General features: G+C 54.5%; 1 protein-coding gene across 2 annotated transcripts in view; it reads right to left on the bottom strand.

Moving 5' to 3' along the window:
- The window catches only part of TENT4A (terminal nucleotidyltransferase 4A), a gene marked incomplete at its 5' end in the record, with an annotated part of 43,705 nt that extends 29,467 nt beyond the window's left edge, over positions 1-14,238 (bottom strand). For both annotated transcript variants that reach the window (XM_082651343.1, XM_082651344.1), the window contains one exon: positions 13,526-14,238. In XM_082651343.1, the coding sequence (XP_082507469.1) occupies positions 13,526-14,238 (713 nt within the window). The remainder of the gene's footprint in view (positions 1-13,525) is intronic.
- Positions 14,239-14,837: the final 599 nt, after the last annotated feature.

Raw genomic sequence — 14,837 nt, 5'->3', positions numbered from 1 at the left:
TCAACCTCCCAAGACCCCACCATGATGACCAGAAAAAAATGTTAAGAAAAAGGACAACACAACAGCGCTGGAAAACTAGCAAAAATAGAAAGGCAGGGAGGAAGGGAGGGCAAAGCAAAGAACTTAACGGATCCAAAGGTTTAAGTCAATATTGAAGTACAGAAAGCAGACGCAAGTCATCACTGCACAGTTATTTACCGCCAACCCACGATGGACCAGGTGGTGCTCTGACACAGGCTATAGAGTGAGCAAGACAGAATCAGTAAGTCCCCCATGCTTGCTGAGCTGGGTTAGAGGCACGGAGAAGGGAGCAAAGTAAATAACCAAGATCAACCCCAAGTATAAGCACACTACGCCGAGATTCCAAATGGTGGCCACGGCTGTCTTTACGGCTACTTTAAATCGTATGGTCAGGGACGGCCTCCCAAAGAGCTGATACTGGAGCCAAGACAGAAGGGCAAGAGGCAGCCAGATGTGCAAAGATCAGGGGACGAACCTGAAGGCCCTGAGAGGAAGTCAGCAGGGCCTAGAGGACAGGGGGAGCCTGAGTCTGACACACCAGCAGCGAGGGTCTTCTGTTCCCCGGGCTGACTTCAGAGCACACGACACCAGGCTTCTGAGGACCCCGAGGCCATGAAAGGACCGGGCCAGATGAGCTGGGCCCTAAGAGGCTGAACTAATTCAGAGAACAGACTTCAGGCCCCCAACAAGGTGGCCCACGGACTCGCCCCAAGACTCGACTCTCCACATGGGGGCCGACGGGTCCCAGAAGGTCGGCCAAAGACACAGCAGCCCCTCAAACCTGCAGCCTGACCTGAGAGGGAAAGTTCTAGGGGATGTCGGAGGGCTCAGAACACCCTCAGGTCGCATCAGCAGAGATGGCAACCCATGAACGTGGCACAGCAAACAAAGAGGAAGAGAAAGGGGCCCAGGACATCATGAGAACAAGGACCCCAGTGTGGGAGCAGACGCCAGCCGGGATCAGGAAAACCCACTCCCACGCTTCGTTGCTACAGAAAACCTCAGTGAGAACGTGGTCGTAAACACAGGGTGAAAAGGGGGCAAGGAGCTGCAGGAGAGGACAGCGAAGCCACTGTGCCAACACCTGAGAAGGGCCCGTTTAAGGAAGACGGACAGAGAGGAAAAGAGAGTCAAGCCGTCCACGTGGAAAAGGTGGAAGATGAAACCAGGGCCGCGCCGAAGGCCCGACAGGGGACCAGCCCCTGAGGTCAAGGCAGAGCCCGGCCTGCGGGTGGAAGGGCAGTTGCGGTCCAGGAAGGGCTGATGCAGGGCCAACGCTGCGGAAAGGACCAGGTGAGCACAAGAGGAAGGCGCGGCCAGGCGGGCATCCAGAAGAAACCACCTCCCTGAAGCGGGATCAGTCCCGCCCCAGATCTCTGACAACATTCGCAGCCAGAGACATCGGAGAGCATGCCAAGGTCGTGAAGCGGGGACCCTGTTCTCCAGGCACCCAGCAGGCTTCGGGGAACGCGGAGCACATGAGCTCTCCTGTACAAACTCGACTCCCAGCACGCAGCACAGACGGAACGCAGCAGGGCCGCATGGACCCGTGGAGCGGGCTGAGGGCTACCAGGCCGGGCCGGTCAGAGTGGAGTGAAGGGCTGTACACAGAGCCCATCCCGCAGGGGGGCCAGGCAGTACGGCCCTTGGAGCCCTGCCGAAGATGTCTATCAGAACGTGGAAAGCTGCCGGCGTCCTGGTGAGAGCCTGGCACACAGCATGAAGTCTACGCAAAGACAGAACCCAGACTAATCGACTGCAAACTGTAGTGTTCAGGGCCAAGGCAGGATGGCAGAATCCGCTACGAAACCCTGCGGGACCCTCAGCTGCTCTGGGCTTCAGTCTCCTCATGTGAAACATGAGGATGCTGATGGTGCCCCCTCACGTGGCACTGTCAGGAGGATTTAATGAATACAGACAAAGTATTTAGAATGGGGTCTAGCACTCAGTAAGAGCTCAACAAATGGTAGTGATCATAATTGCAGAACAAAATACAAATGCCTAACTCATGGTGGCAGACAAACAACATAATGCAAATCAGGAGCTGGGCGGCTACGTAAAGGGTTGTCTTAGTCTGCTTGGGCTGCTGCAAAGGGATACCACAGACTGGGCGCCTGAAACAACAGACATTTACGTCTCACAGTTCTGGAAGCTGGAAGTTCAAGATCCAGGTGCCAGCAAGGCCGGGTTATGCGGAGGGCCCTCTTCCTGGCTCGCAGACTGCCGACTTCTCAATGTGCCCTCACATGGTGGAGAGAGAACGAGTGAACTCTCTGGTCTTTCTCATAAGGGCACTAATCCCATGATGAGGCCCCACCCATGACCTCACCTAAACCCATCACCTCCCAAAGGCCGCACCTCCTAATGCCACCACATTGTGGCTTCAACCTACGATCTGAGTGGAGACAACTCAGTCCATAGCAAGGGCTAACATCGCTAACCTACATAGCAGCAGACAAACTGAAGTGATTTCATTAAAACTTTAACTTTTCTTTGCACTTAGCCACATAAGGTTTTTAATCTTCTTTATATTCTTAGTCTCAGCAACATCTCTTAGAAACTATTATTTCTTTTTGAAGTTGAACATTACTTTCGCTTTCAAGCAAAATTAATAATTTAGTAAATTGTATTTAAGGAGAACATAAATTGTAATAGAAGTATTTCTGTTGATCAATGCATGTGTCCGTCCATACAGGGCTTAGAGAGATGCCTACAATGGCAGTCACCTAATGGGTCCATGGTTATTTCTGGGTGGTGGGGTTGAGTGATTTTTAAAGCTTTCTGCTTTTTACCGAAAAATACACACAAATCTGTTTTATAAAAACAATATCATTATTTAAAAATCAGCATAAAGCACAGTCCAAATCAGTCTCTCATTTTAAAGCAACGAGCAAACAGAACCATAGAGGCATGGTGTCACGCAGAGCCGTGCTGTCACCGGTTCATAAAGGAGCCACTGGAGAGCCGCAGGGTGATAGACCAGGGCCTGCTGCTGGCTCTGCAGGAAGCTACTCAGATTCCTCTTGGGTCCATCTGCGGGGTGCCCGAGAGATGTACAGGGATGGGGCGGAGCTTCATGATGTCGTGTGCTACCCCTCCTGAGAAGCCAGTAGTCATTTCTCTTGACCTAGAGACTGGAACTCAACGTAAGCAAGTGTTTTCTTCCTATTGTTATTCCTCTTTGGACAATCCCCTCTTTGCTCCGAGGGTCCAGCAGTTAAGAAGACGGGCTGTGGCATCAGACTGCCTGTGCTCCCGTGCCAGCTCTGCACCTATGGGCAGTGTGAGCCTCACACCCTCTCCCACACCACCCCCTGCTACACAGTAAGGAGACAAGAGCCCCTCCCTCTCCTGGGAGGGGCGAGGGCTCAGTAGGGCCAGCGACGATTAACACCATGACAAGTACTGAGGACCATTCACCTGATGGGAGCAGAGGAAAAGGTGAAGCATCCAGCTGCTACGGAAGGCTCCGGAACACTGAGCCGTCTTCCCAGCCCAGCTTTTTACTTACTTCCTAGGGGCTTACTCTGATCCCAAGAGGCCCTTTTTACTCTTACCAATTTTGCAAGCTTCTCTTCATTCCAGGCCTTAGCCTATGACAATTCTCACAGGTCCCCATTCTTTGGAATTTGGTCTCAGTTCTATACTCTTATTTCTATCCATCATATTGTACTTAGGTTTTGTTCGTCTGTCTCTTGTGAGGCAGTCTTCGAGAGAGGCACCGACTCTTTAGACAGATTCCTCACCCACGTTTTTACAGGAGATAATTTCTAACAACACTTCAGAATTTCTTTGCATTTCACAAGCCTCTTTTCTATTTCAGTCATTTCAGAGTTATACTTCAATTTTTTGATCCGTTTGCTTACGTTTAGAAAAGACGCCAGTAACCAAAATCCTCCTTACTGCGTGGCGCTAAGCCCCCTGCGCCCCTGCCAGTTCACCAAGTTCCTGCTTCTGGCTCTTTTCTCTGGGGGCACCAACCCCTTCCTGGGAGGCACCAGTGAACACAGGGGCTTTCTTGTCAAGCAGGCCTGCGCCGAGGCGCCCGTTCTTTTACCTTCTAGTAGCACCCTGGGCGGGATGCTTCTTCATCTACCAAGACTTAAAACGAGTTACTGTCCGGGGGAACTGGGAGAAAGCAGGATCTGCAGCGAAGGCAGCGCCTCACACCAAGGAGGAAGTCGGCAAACGCTCGTCAGTCCTGTTTCTCGGCCTTTCCACTGTCTTCCAGAAAAACACAAGCCAACGATTCATCGGATGCTTCGTTTTTCATAAAGTGTAACTTCTAAGAATAACCCAGATGGCAGGAGCCCTGCTGCCTCCACCACGACTGCCCCCAGGCAGCTTCGGACGTCTGGGGGAAGCAGGAACTCCTTGTACTACAGCACCAGGATGGGCTTCTGGTCCCCCAGCGCTCCCCCACCCATCTCCCGCATCTCTGTCATTGGTCACCTGACTGGCAAAGTCCTTATGGGAGGACCTAGGCCCCCTCCCCCAGTCTGCTCTCTCTAGGAAGGCAGAAAAGCAAATGGCCCTCAGCAGACACAGGAAAGCCAGGTCTGCAGAGCAAGCTGCTAGTTTCCATTCCCGCGTCTTGGGGGCGGCGCCTTCGTTTCAGGAACTTCGTTTAAGCTCTTCACTTAAGAACTGTTTGCAGCTCCCCAATGTCAGAGCTAGACTGACATTTCCACATGCAGCACCTTTGGCCAGATCACATTAGCCTGTCTAGGCTTTGCTTTTCTGTCTCCAAAGCAAGAGAAAAACTACCCGTTTCATGGGCCTGCTCTGAGAACTCAGGGAGGAACCTCATGCAGAGGGCCGACCCCATGCTGGAGTCCCTGTCCTCTGCTGCTGCTGCCCAAGGACACTGCCCGGTGGGAAGAGGCTGGATTATGTCATTAGCCCGTGTGCACAGGTGCAGAGAACCACCACCTGCCTGCTGGACCAGACACCCCGAGCCGTAGGAACCCATCTTATACTTCATGTGTTACTGAAACAGCAGCCCTCTGAGAAGGATCTACACTAGAAACGCAGAAACAATTTCTGGAGCTTTGCAGTGGCGACTCGCTGAGTAGCGCAGCTTTCGCTGCTGTTGGAGTTTAACTGAGTCAAGTAAGGAATCTAAAGTTACTGCAGTTCGGTGCTGTCCAAACATAAGACCATTTAAATTTCAACTAAAATTAAAAACAATTAAACTCCAGTTCCTCAGTCCCATCAGTCACATTTCAAGTGCTCAGTGGTCACACGTGGCCAGCGACTACTATACTGGGCAGCACAGAACTAGAGCCCCCCCCCATCCTCACAGAATGTTCCACAGATGGTGCTGTTCTAGTTCTGACCTTCCCAGGCCCTCACTTTTGCTTCCTGCACTATACACAGAACATGTGCTAAAAGCTGCAAAGAGCTCAGAGAAATAGGATAACATCCACTCCTTCCACTCTGCAGAGAACAAGACCAAAATCCCAAACAACTCTAAGCAAGTTACACAGGGCAGCACACACATACCTGATAAATACATCAGGAAAACCCTGAAAGCTCTGGGAAGACAAGATTCTTACTTAAAAATCTAGAGGACACACGACTCAGGCATTGTTTAAATTTTTAAAAATAGAAAAGTTTGCCTTGGCTCAAAAGGAGAAAGCATTTCCACGCATCAGGTGGGTCTGTCTCCAGCTGTGCCCGCTGCCTGCCCTGAAGACACCAACTGCAAGTCTTCAGCAGTCTCTCCAAGAGAAAAGTTTTAGCCTGAGAGGGAAAGTTCTCCGTATCCGGTTGGCAACAAGAAGTTTGGTTTCCATTTCTTTAGAGAAGAGAGAAGAAAAGGAAAGGAGCAGCCCTCCTAATTCCCCCACGTGACCACTCACACAGCGAGCCCACGTCTCCTTTCTCTAATAAGCCCTGCAAGGGCAATGGGGCAGGCCCTGCTCCACGGGTGGGACGCTGAGGCTCAGAAGTGAGAACCCTCGATGAAGACAGCCATGTCCAGACCCAGGAGCCAGGCTACCCGAGATGCAGGCTAGCCGGCAAGCTCAAGGCCTCGCACATGCTTCCCGATGCTAAAGGGATGGAAGAAAAACAAACGCACAAGTAGTTCGATTTTTCATTTCCCTTTAACTACTAGCATTCTAGCCATTCCTTCAGATTCCCAGGATTCCAGAAACGTTAAGATCACCTGAAATCTCTTTCAAACATGAAAAGATATAAACTACCTACATCCACGTGTTATCACTCAGGAAATTAACTCTGATCTCAAACCACAGAGAGCTTAAATGATTGTTCGGAGCAGCTGATTTGGGAACTAAAAAAGAGCACAAACCCACAATAAAAAGGCACGGTGCTGATCATCAAAGCCACTCCCCACCAGGGGGAACCTCAGAGCCCTCAGTCAAGTCCACCCTGTCGGTGCAGAGAAGGACAAACTTCAGAGCCCAGCCTCGCTGGCCAGGGCGGGGCCCAGCCTCCGTCCCCTCCCACCAGCAAAGGGAACACAGGCCTTGGAAGCCCAGGCCACGTGCGTGCGAACAGGTGACAGGACGCTCACCAGGTACCAAGTTTTCTAACTTTTCATGTCAGGTATTAATTTTATAGTAAGAAAAAGACCAGTTGGAACTAAATGGAGATGGCTTTCTAACGGAAAATAGAATTTTTGTTGAATGTTTTGTTTTTACATTCTGTCACAAGGCATAAAACTGATTTAACCGCACTCTTCAGGAAGGCAGGCAGATACACTGCAAGAGATTTCACTTCATTCTGCATTTAAATAACTTCAGAGTTGGCAATCAAGTCTGCAGAAATTCTAAGACAAACAGCAAAAGTTATTTTTAGCATTTGGTTTATTTAAACTCTGCAGACTGGCCGCACCTCACTTGCCCCTCTAAGCTGCCAGCGTCCTTCTCTCTTCCTTTCCTTCTTTCATTCACTCACTCACCAGACACTTACTCAGCAGCGGCTTGGTGCATGCTTGGCACTGGGAATGCAGGCTAGGCCGCAGCCCATCCTCCCCCGAAGAGACCCAGCAGAGCAGGGGTCAGTTTTTAAGAGTAGTGGTGACTCCACAGAAAGGGACAGAGCTCTGAGGCGGGGCTTCTGGGCAGGACACCACTCCCATTAACCTGCGCTGCAGGGTCTTCTGCAAAGCAAGGATGGACTGTGGGGATCCATGTACTGACTACGGAGGCGACTTGGGTGAGTCACCGACCTTCCTCCCCCAGCACAGGAACGGCACCTTTCCTAAGCTGACCAGTGCAGGATACCTCACAAACGGGACTTTTCAATCACTGTAATTTCCGTATGTTCATCCCCATGGCTTTCACATAACCTCTTCTCAGATGACATATTTTAAGAAGAGTCCACGTGAGAAAGGCACAGAAAGGCACTCGCAGCTATGATCACTCTGGCTGTCCCTGAGTTCAGGGGTGACAACCAGGCCAGAGGACAGACAATCTGCAAGAGTCATCGTGATGGGCTGGAGTCCAGTCAGAGGAGAGAAGTGCTGGAAAAGAAAAACACAACCTGTGTTCCCACAGCATAGAAGTCTACGTATGAGAGAACACCTGCACGCGCAGCAGGCAGCCCCCAGAAGATTCTGCACCCTGACCCCCGGCACCTGCGGCCGTGATGAAATTGTCACTGCTCCTGTGATTATGCTGTATGACTACGTGCCCTAAACACAGACAGTCACTTGGGTGGACCTGACCCAACTCCATGAGTCCTTAATGCAGAAGGCTTCCTTCAGCTGACAGCGCCATCTAGAGATTCAAAGCCCTGTGGTGGGTTTGAAGATGGAAGGGCCTCGAGCCAAAGGATGCAGGTGGCTTAAAGGAGCTGAGAGAGGCCCCAGCGGGCATCCAGCAAGAAATCAGGGGCCTCAGTCCTGTAACTGCAAGGAATGGAATCATGCCAATGACAGGAGTGAGCTCACAGGAGGACCCTGAGCCCCGGCAGAGAACACAGTGGGCAGCCCCGAGACTTCAGCCAGCGGGGTGCCTGCGCAGAGAACCCAGCCCCCAGCGCCAGCCTCTGACCCACAGAACCTGTGAGACATCAATGAGTGCTGCTGTAAAGCCACTGAGCCTGTGGACATTTGTTACACAGCAGCAGCAAACCAGTGCAGCGTGGAAATCCTAGCATAAGATATTTCCTTTTTAGTGCAAATCCCAAGTCACTGGGGAGAGGCACCTGTGAGCACCTCACTGGGAGGCTCGTTCATACTGGGGGCAGATGTCTGGGGCACCTGTCTCGACTACGGAGACCACCCACCTGCCCTTCCTCGGGTGCCACACCCACTCAGCACCCTTCTGAGAGGAGAAATCCCTGACAAGCTGACCAGAGTCTTCTAGGCAGGCCTCTGCACAGCTGTGCTGGCCAGTGGCAATTTCCAGGTGACGCCGTGGCTTATGACAACCTCCTATGACTCCAGTGAGAGATTCAGTCACCCCTCCCCGGTGACCCTGCCTTCTGGCTGTACCATCAAAATCAAGTTTCTAAATCTGAACATCACAGGTTTTTGTTTGTTTACTACAACCCTCTTCTACTTCACAACCCAAAACCCAAATCTTAAACCATAATGACCTAACCGTGGCGCACAAATCCTTATTTTCCAAGGATGACTGTTATCTCTCCTTCTATTTACATGAATCCATTTAAAATGGGGGCCAAAATTTCATATTAAACAGCAACCAAAAGAAGGTCTGAGACTTTACTTTGAAAAACAGATCTTAAATTCTGAAAAACTTGTTTACTTTAAAACACTTAAAAATACGTTTAGGAGCAATCAAGTCACAACCACGTGTCACATCTAAGAGGCCACAATGGCACTGCCTTGGCACTGCTTTTCCAACCAGAGCTCACAGCAGCAGGACGTCCGCTTTATCCCACCCTGACCTCCACAGCAGGAGCAGTCGGGAGGCCATTCTTCACAAGATCATTCGAGAGCCCACTTTTCAGAGGACTCCTCATATCCTGACCCTCCACTTCCAGAGCTCCGTCCCGCCCCTCCCCCTCCCCCTCCTGGGCAGCCCCGTCTCAGAGCGTCAGCTGTGCTAGCTTTGCCCATCCTCCTTTACCAGCACCCAGGCATCACTTTCCCCGACTGTCACAGCCACCATCTTGTGCTGGATTTTCAATTTCACTTTGCAGAGAGACTGGTCATGGCGCGAGGGGCAGGGACAAGGATGCAACTTTCACACAGGGAGGAGTGTCCGAGCAGGAGCTAATTTCATGAACGGTCAGTGCAGCAGCAAACTCGTGCCCAGCGCGTCACCCTCGGGCCCTCCAAGGATTAAACACTCAGAAAACAAGGCCCACGTGTGCCACCATCTCACAATAACCATTCCTGTGCATCCCCGGATGTCTGCAGGAAGACATGAGAATGAGACAAAGGCAACAAGGGTGGTGACAGCCATGGTCCATGGCGGGTCCTGCTGGCCCTTCACCTGTGCCCTCCCACTGGTCCCCTAAGGACGAGCCATGGGAGACCATTCGTTGGACTGTAGGTAGTGCCACGTCAGGCTGGAGGCACAGAGGGAGAGAGGAGGGATCCTGAATCTTCTCCAGGCACTGACTCGGGAGAAAGAGGAAAAGAGAACATGTGTGGAGTTAGAAAGAACCCAGGCCGGGGCCCAGCAGGGCACGCTGGCCTCTCCCCAAAACAACATCTGTCGGCTTCTCACAAACTTCAGGCTAAGTGAATTTTCTCTGAAGGAACAGAAGATGTTAAAAAAATGAAATACTGTCAAGGGACCTGCAGGGAGGGTGCTGCGTGTGACTCTGCACACTGCGGGCAGGCCTCAGAGGACAAACGCTGAACCTAAGCCAGGGCAGGGCCCGGACTGCAGGCATCCGCCAGGGCGCTGGGTTCTCTCCCATTCCAGGATCTCCTTCCTGGGGGTCTGCAGGCACCAGGAAGGATGCGGCAGAGTACCTGAGGTCCACGCTCCCACTCTCACTTATGCAGGACTTCTCTTTACCTTTGATCTGGGAAGGTTTCTGAAGCTGTTGAGACTGACCCAGGCAAAGTCACAAAGTACTGCTGGGTCAGGAGACAAGGGCCAGAGAGAGTGGCGGCAGCCAGAGGCCGGGACACATGCTCAGGGTCAGTCTCAAGACTGAGAGCTCAACCAAAGAAACTGACTAAGAACTAGAACCAGCGGCAGCTCCAAAACAAGAATTTGACCTTCTCCACTCTGAAGGTTCTCGCACTAATTCCTGTGCACTTTCACCTGCTTTTTCTTCGTCTTAGGATGCAAACAGGTTGGCCACCTTACAAGGCGGCTGCCAGGCAAAGTTCCCAAGGGCAGAAACCCCCCCAAGAAAGAAGGGATGGTGCCAGCTGCTACATGGGCTACCAGGCAAAGGCCCAGTGGGGTTCAGCTGACGCTACTCACACCCCCCCACCACCAGCAACTGCTTACCCTTTCTTGAGGACTGCAGACACTGTCTTTCCAGAAATGCTGTCCTGAGACTAGATGGGCTGAGCAACATCTCATCAACAAGATTTTTTTCTGCTGGCTGGCCTAGGCGATCTCTTATCCTCAGTTCTTTCCCTGTCTAAGCCACAAGTGAGGGACCTTCTGGTGGCCTTCCTCATCACTCTGGGTAGGCTGGAAGCCTAAAGAAAGTTCCAGACACAGCTATCTCTTGATACCAAAAAGTCAGTTGGAGAAGCCCAGCAGGCCCGTGGCAATGTCTTTTCACGAAGGACGCCGCCTCCCTCCGGGGCACTCTTCCTCCGCTCCGCCCTTCTAGATGGGCAGTCCGCTAGGATTCAGAGCAGCGAACCAAGCGTAGGGTATTCACCCTTCCAGGCAAGTGACAGGCAATCCTAGCAGACTCCTCCTCTAGGCAGGGATGGTAGAGAGTGGACAGGCCCAGGGCCACCCATAGAGGCGGGCAAGAAGGGCGGCCAACACAGCCCGCCTATTTAGGTGGGCCGAAACACAGAACTCCTGGCCGCTTCGGAGCCCACTCTTCAGCCCTACACGACTTGGAGCCGACTTCTAACAGGCTGATGGGGGTGGAGGCGGGGGACCCTGACAGAGAGGGAGTGGAGACCCCAGGCAGGGCCCAGAGGGGCAGCACCCGGGAAGCAGGCCGGGTATCAGGCTTTGCCTCTAACCTAAGGGGGGCGAGGGAGGTGCCCGGGGGTGGGACCTGACCCAAGCTGCTGCCAGAGGAGAAAAGCCCACTGGCCGTGCCGGGAACGGTCCAAGGGGGGCAAGAAGGCGTGATGACACCTCGGGGTTCATGAGCAACCTCACTAGAGATGACGACAGGCCACGTGACGGTGAGGAGGACAGGCAGAGAGAGACTTGACAGGCAGGGCTCATGGGCCCTAGGTGCGGGCAACCCGGACTCAGGTTTCCAAGTCAGGGTCCTGAGGCTGTGTCTCCCATGCCGACCCCATCCCCAGATCCCAGGGCAGCACCTGGCAGGTAGTAGGCTCATTTATTAAGGAAAGCGACAGCAACCTATGTACTGAGGCATACTAGAAACTATGGGTGAGGAAACAGCTTCCAGAGCCTGAGGAGTTTGCACAGGGGTATCACACTGGCACTGCTGGCAGCTCATGAGAGGAAGAAGCGGGACTCCAGACGGTCTGGGCCCAAAAATGCTCTACGAGCAAAGACCACGCGCCTTCTGTTTTCCAAGTGCTAAGACACAGAGTCAATTCCAGTTACAAGACAGGCCGGAAACCTACAGGTCCCCCAAAGAACTCTTACGTTTAACGCCATACATCAAGAAACTGTGTCCGGGACTTCCCTGGTGGCACAGTGGTTAAGAATCCGCCTGCCAATGCAGGGGACGTGGGTTCGAGCCCTGGTCGGGGAAGCTCCCACATGCCGCGGAGCAACTAAGCCCGTGTGCCACCAACTACTGAGCCTGCGCTCTAGAGCCCGCGAGCCACAACTACTGAGCCAGAGTGCTGCAACTACTGAAGCCCACGTGCCTAGAGCCCGTGCTCCACAACAAGAGGAGCCACTGCAATGAGAAGCCCGCGCACCACAATGAAGAGTAGCCCCCGCTCGCCACAACTAGAGAAAGCCCACGTGTAGCAATGAAGACCCAATGCAGCCCAAAAAATAAATAAATGAAAGAAAGAAAAGAAGAAAGGAAGAAACTGTGTCCCCACCACCTCTTCTTAGAAAGTTCTACAAGTAAGAACTGTAGAAAGAGAGGGAAGAGGAGTCTGGGCTCCTCCCTGGGGCTGAGTGCATGCTCAATGCTTCAAGGAATTTAAGAAAGCAATGCTTCCAACCCACACCAGGTGAAACGAGTTGCAGAACGCAGCTATTACTGTGTATCATACACTCTCTAAAGTAGTATCAACTTAAGTGTTTTACAACACACTTCAAAGCAGAATAAACACAACTATGAAAAGAAGAAGTTACTTGAAGAGATAATTTTAATACCAAGCAATTGAGGAATTTCTAAGCCTCTAATGTTTTCCAACCCTAACACCCAGGAAAATCATTAGATGCCCTTTAAGTCAGCATGAGATTGTACAAGGAGAGTTTATGATTTAAGTCCTGAAATACCAACATAAAACCTACATACAGATATCTTGTTTCCAGTGCTCAGTAAAGCACAGGAAAGTAAGAGGGCTGGGTAAGTAGCACTCACACCTGAGCAGCGTCACCTGGGACTGCACGCACGCACACACACACACACACACACACACACACACGCACACACACACACCCTCTTTTTCACCAGTCCTTGCGTCTGTAATTGCGGAACTTCTAATCCCCTTTAGGCTGATGTGGAAATACGTAAAGCAGAAGTGACGCTTTCCAAAGAATAAGTATTTGCTACAAACGTTTTTTTACTTTCTTTGAATGATACTAACTTGTTTAAAAAAATGCAGATGATGCTATTTGTCACTTTCGGCACAAAATTAAACCGTAACATTGAAACCCCCTCCCGAAAATGTAATTTTTAAATTCGCTGTTGGTTAAATTGTATCGTTACAAAAAACCTAATCGTCTTTCAAATGTATTTCCGCGGAGAAACAAAGTTAACATTTAACCAATGTTTACCTTCCACTTAATTCAAATTCCTGGCAATACTATAATTCTCTGCAATGTAACAAACTCCACACCTATCTGCACCCCACTTTGACAAATGGTCCCTAACCTGTCGGGGTGGGGTGGGAGGAGATGGAGAGAAAGTTAGGCGACCTCCTTTCCAGTTTCGCCAGGGAGAAAAGGAAAACATCTGCACAAATCGGACTCAACGGTCCCTCTCCTACACTGTTAGTGCAAGAATCCGGACATTTCACTCGTTTGTTAAGAGGAGTTTAAAATGGAAATAACAACCTCCCAAGGAGTCGGACGTTGGCCTCCAACATCCACCCTCGGGAGCCCGGATGGGGACCTCCGAGCTCCCGCGGTGCTGCCCGGGGAGCCGCGCGGCAGGGTGGCGCGCCCGGCCGGGCCGGGATCCCCACGGGCGGGCGCCGCCCCCCCCCCGCCCCCGGTCCCCGCGCCGCGCCGCGCGCACTCACCCCTGGATACCCGGGCTGTACGCGCGGCTCTTCCACGGCGTGCCGGGCCGCGGCGCCTGGGGCCCGGGGCCGCCTCCTCCGCTCAGCGCGGCCGCGCGGCTGCCGGACAGCAGGTAGTTGAGGCCGTACGTGCTGGCCTTGTTCTCGCGTTTCCGGCGGCCCGGGTGGAACTGGTGCTGCGGCGGGGAGCCGGCGGGCGCGGGGCCGCGCGGCCCGGGGTGCCCGTTGGCCACGCCGGGGCCGGTCGAAGGACCGTCGGCGAAGTGGAAGAAGGCGCCGCCGCGGCCTCCTCCCGCCCGGCCGAGCGAGGCGCTGCTGGAGGACGACGAGGAGCAGCCGGGGCTCTCCGTGCCCGACTCGGCGTTGGACGAGGACGACGACGACGACGACAGAGACGGCGACTTGTGCAGGCGCCGGGCGCCCTCAGCCGCGGGCCCGAGCGCCGTCAGCAGTGCGGGGGGCAGCGCGGCGGGGCCAGGCGCGGGCGGCGGGGGCGACGCGGCGGGCAGCGCGGGCCCCGCCAGGCCGCCGCCGCCCAGCCCGGCCGTCCCCGCCGCGGCTGCCGTGTCCAGTGCCGGCGAGTTGAGGCAGAAGTAGGACGCGAAGCCCGAGCCGCCGCGGCCCACGCCCTGCGAGGTCTCCCAGATCTGCATCCACAGGGCATTGGCTGGCCCCTTCTGCTCGGGCTGGATCCAGGCCACGCGCGGATCCATCCACGCGCCGCCCCGCGGGCCCGCGCGCCCGTCCGCCCCGGCCCCGCCCCCGCCGCGCCCCGAGCCCCGGCCGCGCCGCGCACGGACGGACGGACGGGCCGCGCGCGGCCGGGCGGACGGACGGGCGGGCGGGCCTGCGCCGCGGCTCAGACCGGCTCGCGGGCGGCGGCTCCCGTCGGGGTCCCGGCTCGCGGCGACCTGGAGGGGCCCGGGCAGGCCGCGGCGGGCTGCTCAGGCCTGTCGGCCTCCCTTCACGCGGCGCGGGGCGGGCGCGGGGGCCGCGGCGGCGGCGTTCCACTCGGGCCGGCGGGAGAGGCCATCGGAGGGGGCGGGCGGCAGGGCCGAGGGGGCGGGCCCAGGCGCCGCGCAGCCCGGGACCCGCGGGAGGGCCGCCGCCGTGCGCCCGGCCCTCGGTCACGCTTGCGCCGCTTGCTCCGCGTTCCTGCAGCGGCGGCGGCGGCGGCGAAAAGACACTCTCAGCGGCGACAGGGCGCGGGGGAAGGAGGGGGCGCCGCCGCCTCCGCTCCAATGAGGGGCGGGGAGGGAGCGGGGCGGGGGCTGGCGGGGAGGAAGCGCGGCCGCCCTTGCCGGGACCGGAA

This window comes from Grampus griseus (assembly GCF_964374135.1).
Source record: "Grampus griseus genome assembly, chromosome: 3".
In the NCBI taxonomy this organism is placed as follows: domain Eukaryota; kingdom Metazoa; phylum Chordata; class Mammalia; order Artiodactyla; family Delphinidae; genus Grampus; species Grampus griseus.
This window is presented reverse-complemented; position numbering and strand designations above follow the sequence as displayed.